General features: G+C 47.5%; 1 protein-coding gene and 1 long non-coding RNA gene across 5 annotated transcripts in view; one reads left to right on the plus strand and one right to left on the minus strand.

Moving 5' to 3' along the window:
* LOC144819342 (uncharacterized) overlaps window positions 1-14,303 on the plus strand; it is a 161,766-nt gene that overhangs the window by 90,570 nt on the left and 56,893 nt on the right. The window lies entirely within an intron of this gene.
* Window positions 10,071-14,303, minus strand: part of C1QTNF3 (C1q and TNF related 3) — a 762,159-nt gene continuing 757,926 nt past the window's right edge. For both annotated transcript variants that reach the window (XM_078677282.1, XM_078677283.1), the window contains exon 6: window positions 10,071-10,616. In XM_078677282.1, coding sequence (XP_078533408.1) covers window positions 10,457-10,616 — 160 coding nt within the window. In that variant the 3' untranslated portion in view covers window positions 10,071-10,456. The remainder of the gene's footprint in view (window positions 10,617-14,303) is intronic.

A 14,303-nucleotide genomic window follows, 5' to 3' on the forward strand; every position in this document is an offset into this window, starting at 1 on the left:
CCCATGAAAGAAGCTTTAATGACCAGGTATGGATTGACCCCAGAGCTTTATAGGCAGCAATTTAGGAATTGCAAGAAGCTGGAGTCTAGTACCTGGTTGGAGCATGTGTCTTTGTTTTGCGGAGTATTGGATGGTTGGGTGAAGGGTAGCAGAGTAAATAGTTTTCAGGCGCTCTATGATTTGGTTGCCTGGGAGCACTTGTCCAGTAATTGTTTTCCAGAGCTACGCCAGAAACTGATTGATAGTAAGCTAACTGTGCCCAGAGAGCTTCCTATGGAGACGGACCGCTAGGTCAGTACCCGGGACCACAAGGGTCATGTGGGAGACTTCACCAAAATTGGGCAGGGTCCCCAGCAGAAGAGTGGGGGGACGAGGGTAAACAGAGAGAGTTCTAGAAAGGGCCCCAAAGTAATCCCCAAGGGAACCAAGGGAAGGGTTCCCAACCTCCCACTGAGAAGAAACCAGGGGCCCAACAGATAAGCCTGTTGAGAGGGGTCCCAAGAAATGTTTTAGTTGTGGTCAGGTGAGCCACTTCTTCTGGGATCCTAAGTGTCCCAACAAGCTTAACGCAGCACCCACTGGTGCACCGCCCGGCAGATGGCTAGTGTAGCCCTGAGGGAGGAGACTGGTGCCGAAGGTGGGTGGGGTCCCACAGAAATGTCCCTAGTCTCTTAAGGAGACAGTGAGATGGTCCCTAGGACTCAGCTGCCTGATAACACTAAAAAGTTCAGGCAGTGGGTGACCATCAATGGCCATAGGGTGGAGGCTCTGAGAGACACAGGAGCCAGAGTGACAGCTGTCAGTTGTCGGCTGATGTCTGAGCAGGTGATCCCTAATGCATTGTACCCTGTAATTGCTGTCGACAATTCAGAGAGCCACTGCAAAGTGGCTCAGGTTTCCTTCGAGTGTGGGGGGGGTCTCAGGTACCTTTTAAGCAGCTTTGAGGCCAGCCATGCCTGTTGTCTGTCTGCAAGGCAATGATTTGGAGAGCTCCCCTTGGGCGAATGTGGAGTGGAGGTCTCATTTGAAGATGTTGGGTCTGCCTGAGTGGGTGTGTGTGACCACTTGGTCAATGGAAGCCGGTAAGGGTGTTCACGAGGACCTGGCGCCTGAAAGAGTGGCCCAGGTGTCTGCCTTAAAGAGAAGAGGCAAGGGGTACAGCAACTGGTCCCTGAAGTCCCCACAGTCCAGGGGGAGGCAGACCTCGAGGGGATTCCCTAGAACCTACAGGGGAACAAGTAGCTGAACTGGGGGACCTACCTGAGCTGACCCAATGGCAGCAGGAAGGAGGCCCCTCCAGGGAAGAGTTCTGCGAGGAACAGAAGAAGTGCCCTTCTCTTGTGGGTTTGCGGCAACAGGCTGCAAACCAGTCAGCAGGTGATCAGTCTGGATCACATTGGATTTACTGGGAGAATGGTCTCCTGTATAGTGAGCCTAAGGTTGCTGAGCCTGGGTCAGCCCGTGTACTGATGGCACCCCAGCTCTTCAGAGCTGTCCTACTGGGTCTGGCACATTATGTGCCTTTAGCAGGACATTTGGGGCAAGACAGGACCTTTGAGAGTCTTGTCATCCACTCTTGTTGGCCCCAAATGCGCAAGAGTTCAGATACTCATTGCAGTACCTGTCAGACTTGCCTGGCAAGTGGTAAGAGTGGGAGGAAGCACAAGGCTCCTCTCCAGCCTTTCCCTATGGTTGGCACCCCCTTTGAAAGGGTGATCATTGACATTGTGGGTCCTCTGGATCCCAAAACAGCCATGGACAACATGTTCATCCTGGTCTTGGTGGACCATGCCAGGCGGTACCTGAAAGCCATACCTCTCTGGACTGTGATGGCCCCCGTGGTGGGTCGTGCATTGTTGGGGAGTTTCTCCCATGTGGAGTTCCCTAGAGAGGTGGTGTCAGACTGTGATACCAACTTCATATCTAAGTATATGAAGTTCCTGTGGCAGGAGTGCGGCATAACCTATAAGTTCACCACTCCTTACCACCCCCAAGGTAGTGCAGTGGTTGAGAGGTTCAACCAGACCCTGAAGGGCATAATTATGGGTCGTGAGGAACCTATGAGGCGTAAGTGGGATGCCCTCTTGCCAAGCCTTCTGTTTACTTACAGAGAGGTGCCACTGAAGTCTTTAGGGTTCAGTCCCTTTGAACTACTGCATTGTCACCCTGTAAGAGGGCCTCTGAGTTTGGTGAAAGAAGGCTGGGAGAAAGCTCCCAGTAAACCTCGCCAGGATGTATATAGCTTCATGCTGGCCTTCAGAAACCAGACACGTCATTTCAGACAACGCGCTCAGGCGAATCTGGAAGCTAGCCAGGAGGAGATGTAACGTTGGTATGATCAGAATGCCACTCTGATCCAGTTCCAGCCTGGACAAAAAGTTTGGGTCATGGCCCCAGGGGAGCCTTGTGCGCTCTAGGATAAGTAGACCGGACCATTTGAGGTGGTGAAGCACAAGTGTAATGTCACCTACTTGGTGGACTTGCAATCTCTTAGGAACCCTTTGCGGGTCCTGCATTTGAACCGCCTGAAACCCCACTTGGAGCCGTCTGAAGTGGGCATGCTCCTAGCAACAGATGAAGGGATGGAAGAGGAGTCTGAGCCTCTTCCTGACCTCCTGTCTGCAAAAGAGCAAGATAGGTCAGTGGATGGTGTAAACCTCTCTACCACCCTGACCCCTGAGCAGCAGAATGACTGTCGTCAACTGTTGGGACAGTTTCCTGATCTGTTCTCCCTGACCCCCGGTGTCACTCAGTGGTGTGTCCATGATGTGGACACTGGGGACAGTCCTTGAGTAAAATATAAGAGTTACAGAGTGACTGACAGTGTCAGAGCTTGCATCAAGGAGGAGGTCTCAGCTAGGGGTGATTGAGTCCTCAAACAGCCATTGGGCCAGCCCAGTGGTTTTGGTCCCAAAGGCTGCCGCACCCAGTGCCACGCCAGAACTTCGGTTCTGTGTGGACTACGGAGGGCTCAATTCAGTCACCAGAACTGATGCGCCCCCATCCCCAGAGCTTATGAGCTCATTGATCGGTTGGGGGCAGCACGGTACCTCAGTACATTTGACTTAACGTCTGGGTACTGACAGATCGCCTTAACTGATGGGGCTAGAGAGAGGTCAGCATTCTCCACATCAGATGGGCACTACCAATTCCGGGTGATGCCTTTTGGGATGAAGAATGCCCCTGCCACCTTTCAGAGGTTGGTCAACCAGGTGTTGGCTGGACTGGAGGATTTCAGTACCGCCTACCTGGATGACATTGCAGTGTTCAGTGCCACTTGGGAGGAACATCTGCACCACCTCTGAGAAGTGTTGAAGGTGCTGCGGAGGGCAGAACTCATGATGAAGGCGAGTAAGTGCCAGATCGGGCAGGGTTATGTGGTGCACTTGGGACACCAGGTTGGAGCGGCCAGGTGGCGCCCCTACATCCTAAGATTGATACCATCCTGGCTTGGGTACCCCCTAAGACCCAGACAGAGGTGAGAGCCTTTGTAGGCTTTACATGGTATTACAGGAAGTTTGTCAAGGGGTATTGCAGCATTGTTGCACTCTTGACAGAGCTGACTTCCAGGAAGCAGCCCAAGAAAGTGAACTGGACTGATGCCTGCTAGAAAGCTTTTGATGCCCTGGAATCTGTCATGTGCACGTTGCCCGTGCTTTAGGCGCCTAATTTCTTCAAGGAATTCATTCTGCAGACAGATGCTTCAGAGCATGGTATGGGGGCTGTGCTTTCACAGATGAATGAGGAGGGACTAGACTAACCTGTAGCCTTCATTAGTAGGAGGTTACTTCCACGGGAACAGAGGTGGTGTGCGATTGAGCGTGAGGCATTTGCTGTGGTCCTGGAACTGAAGAAGTTGAGACCATACTTGTTTGTGACTCACTTCCGGGTAGGCCCAAGTTGTCCCTGTGGGCAGGGTGCATTGTATGTGAAAGGCAAGACATGCCCTGATGTGTGTTGCTTGTCCTGATAGTGAAATACTGCCAATTTTGTTTTTCACTATTGCAAGGCTATCTGTTCCCATAGGCCGGAATGGGCAGTTTGCTTATAACATCTTATAAACATAACTGACCCAGGGAATAAGCTAGGTAAATAATGTTTAGTATGCCTGAACTCAGAATGTTAAAAGTGCATCTTTTAGTGTGGGTGATTTTAACATTCTGTGTTTGAAAATACCACTTTTAGAAAGTAGGTATTTTCTTGCCTAACCATCCAGTGTGCCTCTGCTAGGTTTGTGTATAGCATGTCTGGCTTGTGAGTGACAAAAGCTGGGAGAGGGCTGCGACTCCAGCAGTCTGATGAGTCAGGACTGGGCTGAATGGGACCTCGGTTTAATTTAGAGTAGGGGGAGGAGATTTCCTTTCACCTGCCCGGGCCAGGTCTGCTTTCAACAATGCTGTCTCCACCTCCTGCCAGGAAGCTGCACCAGAGAGGACAGAACTGGTTTTGGCTGGGTGCAGACAGTCTCTGCCTTTAGAGACAAAGGATGTGTGTATATAAAAAGGGGGACCCAGACCCCAGATCACTTCTGGGAAATCAAGAGGAACCTTTGCCAAGGAGAAGAACCGGAGAAGCTGCCCCTGTGCTGTTTGCTGTTTGGGGTTGGCTTACAGTTGTTACTTGTTGCCAAGGGAAGGAGAAAAGGACTTTGCTGTTTGCTTTGTTATCTTGAGGAAGATCTCCAAGGGCTTGAAACTTAGCTTGCCTCCTGTTCTGAAGTCTCAGGGAGACAAAGACTTCACCACCAGCTCCCCCTGAATTTCCTTGCTGGGAATTCCAACCTGCAAAGAGGTGCCTGCTGTTATTTAGGACCGCCAGTGACTGTTTGTTGTTGGGAGCTGGAAGATCAACACAACAAGGAAGAAGAGTGCCGCATCCACACTGGGTCTCGACGCATTGCTGAGCCACGAAGAAGAAGCGCACCGCATCCACGAGTCTCGATGCATCACAGAATAGATCGTCGCAGCCCCTGCCGTGCGGCTGCAACATTCACGCATCCACCAGATCGTCGCATCGCATCGAGCCACATTTTGTCGCATGGCACCGGATCATCGCCACGCATCGAGGCGCCATCTTGTCGCATCGTAAACGGAACGCAGGACGAAACAGACGCATCTCCTCCTCTCCGGTAAGGAACAGACGCATCGCCTCCCCTGCGCTGAAGTAAGAAACAGGTGCGCCACCTCCCCCGAAGCAAGGAACTGATGCATCGCCTTCCCTGCAACCATTTTGTTTGTTTTGCGTGACGCATCTAAGGTACTTTGTGGGAAAAGTGTCGCATTTACAACTTGTATTGAACTGAACTATTTCTACTATTGAAGAGCCTATTTAAGATACTGTATGGTGGATGTTTGCCGTTTGGTCTTATTTAGATAAAGAATTCTTATTTTTCTAAACTGGTGTGGTGTTCATTTGTAGTGTCTTCACTGTATTACTGTTTGTGCTCACAAATGCTTTACACACTGCCTCTGAGATAAGCCTGTCTGCTTGTGCCAAGCTACCAAGGGGGTGAGCAGGGGTTATTTAAGGAGTGTATCCCCCTTTCCCTGACTAGAAGCAAGGGTCCCTATTTGGACAAAGGTGCAAACTACTGCCAACTAGAGACCCCCATTTCTAACAGTAATCATATGGGAGAGGCAGGGTTTGCAAGAGTAAAAAACTAATTTAAGAGTTTTTTCCCTAAAAGGACATCTAAAACTTAATAGTTCATGTCCAACTTTTTAAATGCATTGTTCCTTGCACTGTGAGCAGTTTAGGCCCTACCCCAGGCGTGACATGTGTACTAAAAAGAAAGTTTAGGGCTGGCAAATGGTTTACTTTGCCAGGTTGAAATGTCAGTTTAAAACTGCACATAAAGGCTTCAGTGGCAGGCAGAGTAATTTTTAAAGGCTACTTACATGGGTGACAAAAGCAGTGCTTCATGTCCACCAGTAGCATTTATGTTAGAGGCCCTGCGTTCATGTAGTACCACTTTACTAGGGACTTAAAGGTAAATTAAATGTGCCAGTTAGGTGTAAGCCAATGTCACCATGTGGAGACGTGTGGCTCACTGGTTAGAGGAGGCAGACCTGGAAGCAGAGGTCAGCCCGGGACCAGGATTCAATTCCCGGCTCGGCGGGGTCTTGAGTCCTAAAATGTCCATGGACTTGACAATTCTCGCTCCGGTGCCTACTCGATTCACAGGTTCACACTCTGCGACTCTGGGCAATAGCTTGCTTAATCTCCACAAAGGCCCCTCGCGGCGGGATGCCTGACTTTCACCTTGCGGATACCCTGCCGGGGTTATCTCACAGGGGAATACCAGGACGGGTTCCCTAAGCAAGCGCTTAGAAACCGCTTGGTGATTTGCGCTATATAAATTCCTGTACATTTACATTTACATTTACCATGTTTAAAGGAGAGCACAAGCACAATTGCACCGGTTAGCAGTGGTAAAGTGCACAAAGTCCTAAGGCCAACAAATAAGAGAACAGCTAAAATGGAGGAGTAGGGGAAAAGTTTTGGGTGGAGACCACCCTAAGACTAGAGAGAAGAAATGCATTTGCACATGAAAGCTTCACTCACTCCCAAGAAAGTCGTTTCTGTCAGACCCAGCACCATTTGTTAGATCTGCAATAGTTATACATTTTACTATCTCAAAGGCAGTAAAAATGACGACCCTCTACTATAAAGAGAATTCCTAGTTAAACTCCTATCGTGATTTCTTTTAGGAAAAATGTGTACTTTCTAGAAAAAAATAACATTGTCTTTTGTTTTTTTTCATTATTTAGAAATGCTGTCTACCCTAGCTTTGTATCCTCAACTTTTCAGTGTTTGCCTCCTACCTGATCATTACATTTGAAAGCTGATAGCACTTACACATTAGTACATGTATGTATGTATGTATTGCATACTTCTATAGCGCAACACTGTCACCCAAAGGGTTTCCTGGCGCTGGTGATGGATGGTAAGAAAAATATAGTTTTAGCATTTCTTGAGTTTGGCCAAATCTCAAACAGAAAGTAGGTGTTGCCTTGACTCTAACTCAATGGCTGTACAACCAGAATGTCCACTTTCTCATTTCTGTCTTCCCACTACCAAATAGTATAATCTTGGACAAATCGTCTGTTGTGTTACTTGTCTAAACGTCAGACACCCAGATACAGGCTAAGCTGCAGCATTAAGTGCTACATAGTTACACTTGTGGATGTTAGAATATTCAGCCTGTTCATGCAGGTAAGATGCCATTGTCGCCACAGCTTCTCTGCCAGGAGGCATACTACAGACGTATTACAGTCATGAGGAGATTCAAACACTCAATATGCCAGATCAGGAAGTGCTTCTTACCACATATGTGCATCCAGGTCCTGCACATAATAGTGCAGGACCTGGATGAGAGAGTGCTCCCTGGCTTTGTGCCGTAGGAGACATCTTCCAATTGTTAACACATTACTGACAGCGGAAGTTAGACACCAGTTTTAATCGCTTCCTTCATAGTGAGCCCATGGTGTTTGTTCCCGAGATAGTCATTTCAACTGGTGGACATGTTTCTGTCTGTCATAAGGAACACTTACAGATGGGTTGTACAGCTATATTATGCAGACTACTAAAAAGGCACTCACCAGTCACAGACAAACCATTGCATAAGTAGACAACAGATGACATGCATCTACTGCTCAAGATCTCATGCGTTTACATGGGGGGAGCAAACCAGTGATTAAAAAACTGAGAATACACTGAAAATCCTTTATTTTGTAAACATTTGGACAGTGCATCTAAACGTATAGTATTCACATTGATAAACCAATGTAAATCAGCCTAAAACATAACAAGCCCTTTTTCGGTTTCAGAAAACCAGATGCTAATTGTGCCAACTGGATATAATGGGAGATTCTTGAACCGTACTTCAAAACTATATATTTACTGGTAAGCTACCAGTTATGGTGGGTCCAGAAGTGATTTTACCACTAGAGTGACTGGAATATTTTGTAACATCGCTGCGAGCTGACTTTACACCTACTAAACCTGCCTTTCAGAGGCACCTACTTGTTTAAAAAGGTTTGAATTTCTCTACTGGATAACTCTCCTTGGCCAAAGGACTGCCTGATACTGGCCTTCATGGGAACTAAATAGTTGATAAATCTTGTTTGGGTTCCAAGACTTGAATAATAAAGCAAAAATGATTTACAAACAATATAGAAGTTGGAGATTGATGGGGGATAGGTCCACAAGCGCAGAGGGGTAGTAAAGCAACAGAACGACAACAAGGCATTTTTTTTTTAAAAAATGAGCTCGATGGGGGAGGGGCGGTGAAGCAACCATGTAGGAGAGGGAGGAAAAGCAATAGGGACAGTGAGGGAAGTGGGGGCAGAGTGAAGGGGTAAACAGCACATCGGATAGAGAGCGAGAAAGCAAGGGCACTCCCATGGAGCATATGGCAAAAAGGAATCAATCAATCAACTTGTAAAGCGCGCTACTCACCCGTGAGGGTCTCAAGGCGCTGATGGGGGGGGGGTTGCGGGGGTGCTACTACTGTTTGAAGAGCCAGGTCTTGAGGAGCCTTCTGAAGGTGAGCAGGTCTTGGATCTGCCGCAGATGGGTGGGAGGGTGTTCCAGGTCTTGGCGGCGAGGAAAGAGAAGGATCTGCCACCGGACGTTGTTCGTTGGATGCGCGGGACAGTGGCAAGGGCGAGTCTGGCGGAGCAGAGCTGGCAGGAGGGGGTGTTGAAGTTGAGTCTGTCATTCAGGTAGGCTGGTCCGGTGTTGTGGAGTGCCTTGTGTGCATGGGTGAGGAGCTTGAAGGTGATCATCTTGTTGATGGAGAGCCAGTGCAGGTCTCTCAGGTGGGGGGTGATGTGGCTGCGGCGGGGGACGTTGAGGATCAGTCGGGCAGAGGTGTTTTGGATGCGTTGTAGTCGCCGCAGGTGTTTGGCCGGATTCCTGCATAGAGTGTGTTGCTGTAGTCCAGCCTCCTGCTGACGAGGGCTTGGGTCACTGTTCTTCTTGTTTTGGTCGGGATCCACTTGTAGATCCTGCGAAGCATGCGGAGGGTGTTGTAGCAGGAGGAGGAGACGGCGTTGACCTGCTTTGACATGGAGAGGGAGGAGTCGAGGATGAATCCTAGGTTGCATGAGTGGTTCGTGGGTGTAGGAGCGGCTCCCAGTGTGGTCGGCCACCAGGAGTCGTCCCACGCAGAAGGGGTGGGACCTAGGATGAGGACTTCCGTCTTGTCCAAGTTCAGTTTCAGACGGCTGCTCCTCATCCACTCGGCAACGTTGTTCCTTGCATGCAAGCAATGACAGCAGTCGAATAATACAAGTTATCCTGTCGGGACACTGTGAGACAGGTATGCTCCTGTTTGAAATAAACACAAGAATTGGAAGGAAAGCCATTGAATCAAGAGGAGACAACTGAGATAGACACCATAGCCATCCAGTCAGCAAGCAGATGTTCTAAGAATGTTCTATGTTCATTGGAAATATTAGGTCTGGTCAACAAAGGCAAAGACAGCCAATAAACATGGAAATATTCATGAAGTATATTGGCTACTTATCTGATCTAAAGGAAGAAAACAAAAACCATAACCAGCTCAACAATAGCTGCCACAAACAGAATTCCTATGGACCCCCCTCACTTCCAGAGACGTGCACAGAAACACAGCCTCACCCACACTGTGTTAGACCATGGTTTGCCATTTGCGTAATGAGCTCTGAAGAAATAAGTACTTCATTCCATTTCTGGGAGGGCAAGAATGATCCACAACTGTCTTTGTCTGAGGCACATCACATCGGAGTGCATTATATGGCTTTTGAGTCAGTGGCCTGTTTGTGAGACCTGGGAACAACTGTTGAGATAAGTAGATGTGTCAATGCTCTTAGATGAAATATTGGACATTACAAACACCATACAAAAAAAGCTCAGCTGCAGGCAGGATATAGATCCATTATAATTGCTCATGAATGACTCGAGGATACAGAAAAAGTCATTTAAAGTTACAGGATGCCTTACCTGCTTTAATCCCAGAAAATGAGAGCGAAACATTTAACAATAATCTGAAAACAGAACTTTTATGAACGCAGTCCAAAGGTAACTAAGTGCAAAATATTTTTATTCCACATTTTCTGAGTAAAATTTCATGATTATAAAAACTTCCAAGGTGACAGCAAAAAATACGGTGCATTCAGTCTTCAGTATTACAATTCATAACAGAATATACCAACTCATTACAAACACACCTTCCTGAGGCAGGAGGAGCAATGCAGATTCATTTGTTACTATAAGAAATAATAACATGCAAAGATACAAATGGTTAGTTTGCCAGGAGGAAATATTGGCACAAAGCAATGTGCCTGTTTTTCGATGTGTTTGGACCATTAATTTGCGTGATTAGATTTCCTCACTTCGGGCGTGTACATCATTTTGTGACCGTGTCAATGAACTCGTGTCAAGCTGGAGTGCGCATGACGGGTTTTTCGACTTATTTGCTTTCGAATAGCAGGAACCCGGCGAAGGTGCAGTAGCGCTGGTGGTCCCCGTGCAGAGACCCGGTGCCCATGCGCAGCCACACCTCGTCTTCCTTGGCCAGCTTCAGCACGGCGCTGTTCCCCGCGGTGTCCTGATGGCCCTTTGCTTCGTAGCTGAAATTGAAGGGTTCGCAATTTAGTTCTCATTTCAATCAGTTCACAAAATATACAGGGGACGTCATAGAAGTGCTCAAATGCCATTACCCTTGTAAAGTTGTTTTAGCCCTCGCTATGAGTTTACAAGATTTGGACGTGAGGATACCCAGGAGCCAGAATCTCTTATGTCTGCGGTTATCTCTGCACTAAAATCCAGCAAATATGAGATTTTTTCCCAGAAAGGGGAATAACCGCAAAGATTATGGGAACCATGGCTGAACGGGGAACAGCAACCAGCCCTAGCAGACTGCGGCTCAACTGGGCTAAGAAGCGGGGTGTGGGTGTGGGAGGAGCTAGTAAGACACACCGATTCCGTTTTTAGGTCTCGCGACCTATCGATGCGCGCAAGCGCATCGAGCGGAGCGAGAATTCAAGTAGCCAAAATCCTCGTGAAACCAAGGGCTTCTTGGGCTGCAGTTTTCTTTAAGTTCACGTGAATCACGTGACAGCAAGCTCCTTCGTGCACGAGCTTGCCTGAGCCTTCTGCCTATCAGCCTGCCAGTTCTCCTCCCCTAATTATTCACTTCACTTGTGACTCCCCACATCAAAGCCTCAGCCTCCCTCCCTTGCCATTTGCTTCCTAACCAGCCTGCCTCGCATAATTGCATCAGACCCGACACTTCAAAGGAATGCGCCCCCGAGAGCCACTTTCACGGCTGTGCATTTCTCTTCCTTCTTTACCTCATGTGAGGAAACAGCGCCACTCGCTGGGCGGCATTGGAACATGTGCCTAGGCTGCAAAATAATGAGGTGGAAGATGTGCTTATAAGGTCCCACAAGCGAGACCTATTGGCAATGCCAATGCTTGTTGTTACAGGGGGCTGATATTGTAGCATTGCTACAAAACGGGTAACAGCCTTTACAACGCGACTGTTTCCACGCAGGGCCTATACCACACAGCCGCTACCATGCATATATTCTTACCACGCATAACCTTCATCACGCAATGTACGTGGTGAGGGCATATGCTGGTGACAATGGTAAAGGCACCTGCGTGGTCAAGGCTATTGGCGTCGTTATGAGGAGCAAAGAGATCCTTCCGCTTCCTCTTTCAAGAGTTGCTTCGTCGTCGTGCTGTTAAGGTAAGAAGGATTATGTTTATGATGGCTATTGTTGCGGATATTTGTTAGTGATTAGGGCAGGGGTCGGGTATTTTTTAAAAAGGCAGAAGGCTGTGGGGGTCGCGCTGGTTTCTAGATTTTGGGTTTAGGAAAAAGGGTGAGGGCAGTAGGGGTGGGGCAGGAGTGTATTTTTAGAGATTAGGTCAGTGGTTGGGCATTTTTAAAAAGTGCAGGGGCGATGTGGGTCGCGCTGGGTTCTAAGTTTAGGCCTTAGGGCAGGATCGTGGATTTTTTTTTTAAAAGGGCCCGTGCAGTGGGGTTTATGCAGGAGTGTATTTTTAGGGATTAGGGCAGTGGTTGGGTACATTTTAAAAGGGCAGGGGCGGTGTGGGTCGCGCATGGATCTAGGTTTAGGCCTTAAGGAAGGGTCATGGATTTTAATAAAAAGGGCGGGCCTTGCAGAAGTGTATTTTTAGGGATTAGGGCAGTGGTCGGGTATTTTTTTAAAGGGCAGGGCCGTTGTGGGTCACGCTGGGTTCTAAATTTAGGCCTTGAGCAGGGTCTTGGATTTTCCTTTTAAAAAGGGCGGGGGCAGTGGGGGTCATGCAGGAGTGTATTTTTAGAGATTAGGGCAGTGGTCGGGCATTTTATTAAAAAGGGCAGGGGACAGAGGGGTTCGCGCTGGGTTCTACAATTAGGTCTTAGAGTAGAGTTGGGTATTTATTTTAAAGGGGGAAGCGGTAGTGGGGGTTGTTCAGGGGACTATCTTTATTGATTGGTGCAGGGGTCGGGTATTTTAAAAAAGGGTTGGGTGGGGGAGGTTCGGGCAGGAGTTAGGGAACATTTTTATCACGCATGGACCTTTACCATACATGCTTTACAACAAAATACGTTGTAAAAGCATGTGTGGTAAAGGCATGCGTTGCAACGGAATGAGTTGTTGCATCATACATCCCTGCGATACCGGCCCCCAGTAACAAAACCGGCCCCCAGGGGCACAAAACAGGCCCCCACCCCTCCGTCCCACCAGGGTAAAACCCGGTGCCCACTACGGCCAGCCCGGCCCTGATAGGAACAAATCCACTGACTTTTTCTGCCTTTTCAGAGTAAGGACATGTCTGCAGGAGGGCCAGTATTGGCCAAGGTGAATATTTGTGTCCTGGGGGTCAGGGCAGGAAAGTGCCTGGCAGGGTCAGGAGTGAGACAGCGTTTTATGCGCCCATGTTGTACTGCAGGTGAATACTTTTACACAGGTAAGTTTACTTTTGCACTTTGTAGTAAAATGACTGCTGTAGACTGTTAACCATTTACAGGAGTAAAATTACCACTACAAACTTTGGCTGAGACTTCTCCAAACCCTGAAACCAGGTAGTGGAGCCTAATTTACAGTTGTAACGTTACTACTTGTAACTTTTTCACACATAGAGGGAGAAGTGAGAAGTCTGCTACAGGGGCAAAGATTTCCCTATGGCAAAGTTTAAAACTTTGTTAAAGTTTAAAAAAATAGTAAACATATTTTTGAGCTAAATATTCATGTAAATTAAGTTAAGATATTAATTTTAAATGTAGAACAAAGTAAAAAGGCTACATCATTATTTACATAATTCTGAATTTAATATTTAGTTGGTTTGATAGATAAATTAAATACATTACAAAAGTATGAAATGTGCATTTATTATGAAGTAAACATTATTAAAAACTGTGTATAGAATTTTTTTAAAGAATGTAATCTTTTTTAAGTAAAGTTACATTGATTATTAAAAGTAAAAAAGATGAACACATGTTATAATAAACTAATAATTAGGTTTTGTTTCTATAAATCTATATCTAATTTTTAAAACATTAGCTTAAATGTATTTGTATTAAAAAAATCATGTTAGTTTCATTTAAAGTTAGTTTCAATGGACTTTAAATTTAAGAGTCTCATTACAACATCTGTGGTCCATCTGCTGGACCACCAATGCTGCGGTTGTCTGAATACCGTAAAGTCTGCAGTGTTTAGACTGCTGTATTCTGAGTGGCGGTCCGTAGTCAGTGGTACCACCGCCGCGGCATGGCTCAGCCATTGAGAAAGGCCACAGCAGACGCCTCCATGGTGCAGCGCCTTCTGCAGGTCCGTGCTGTGGGTACCATCCAATAGGTTGTGGATGGCACACAGTGCACGCACGACAGTGCATGAACAGGGGGAACATGTGCCCCCATGCACTACTCCCCTGGGCAAAATAGCCTGAGGTCCTGTTTGGGGGCACTACCTTTTCTTTCTGCCATCCTTTTCATGGCAGGGTTCCACCCATGAAGAGGCTTTGGGAAAGGGAACTTGTAATGCTGATGGCGGTTCTTGCCTCGGCATATCCTCAATCCCCAGCTGCCTTCATCTACGTGGCACTGATGGGATCCAAGATCTGGCAGTGTTTGAGGGGTAGTGGCAGGTTGGTGGTGGTCTGACTTCAATACTTGCAATCTGGTGGTCAGACCAATTAGGTTGTAGTAGTTGGACCGCAAAACATGGGTACGGCAGTCCTGGGACCTCCATACTCATAATTGGGCCCTAAGTCTCCATTAGTTTTCATGTTAGAGTGTTGTA

Source organism: Lissotriton helveticus, chromosome 2_1 (assembly GCF_964261635.1).
Source record: "Lissotriton helveticus chromosome 2_1, aLisHel1.1, whole genome shotgun sequence".
Lineage (NCBI taxonomy): Eukaryota > Metazoa > Chordata > Amphibia > Caudata > Salamandridae > Lissotriton > Lissotriton helveticus.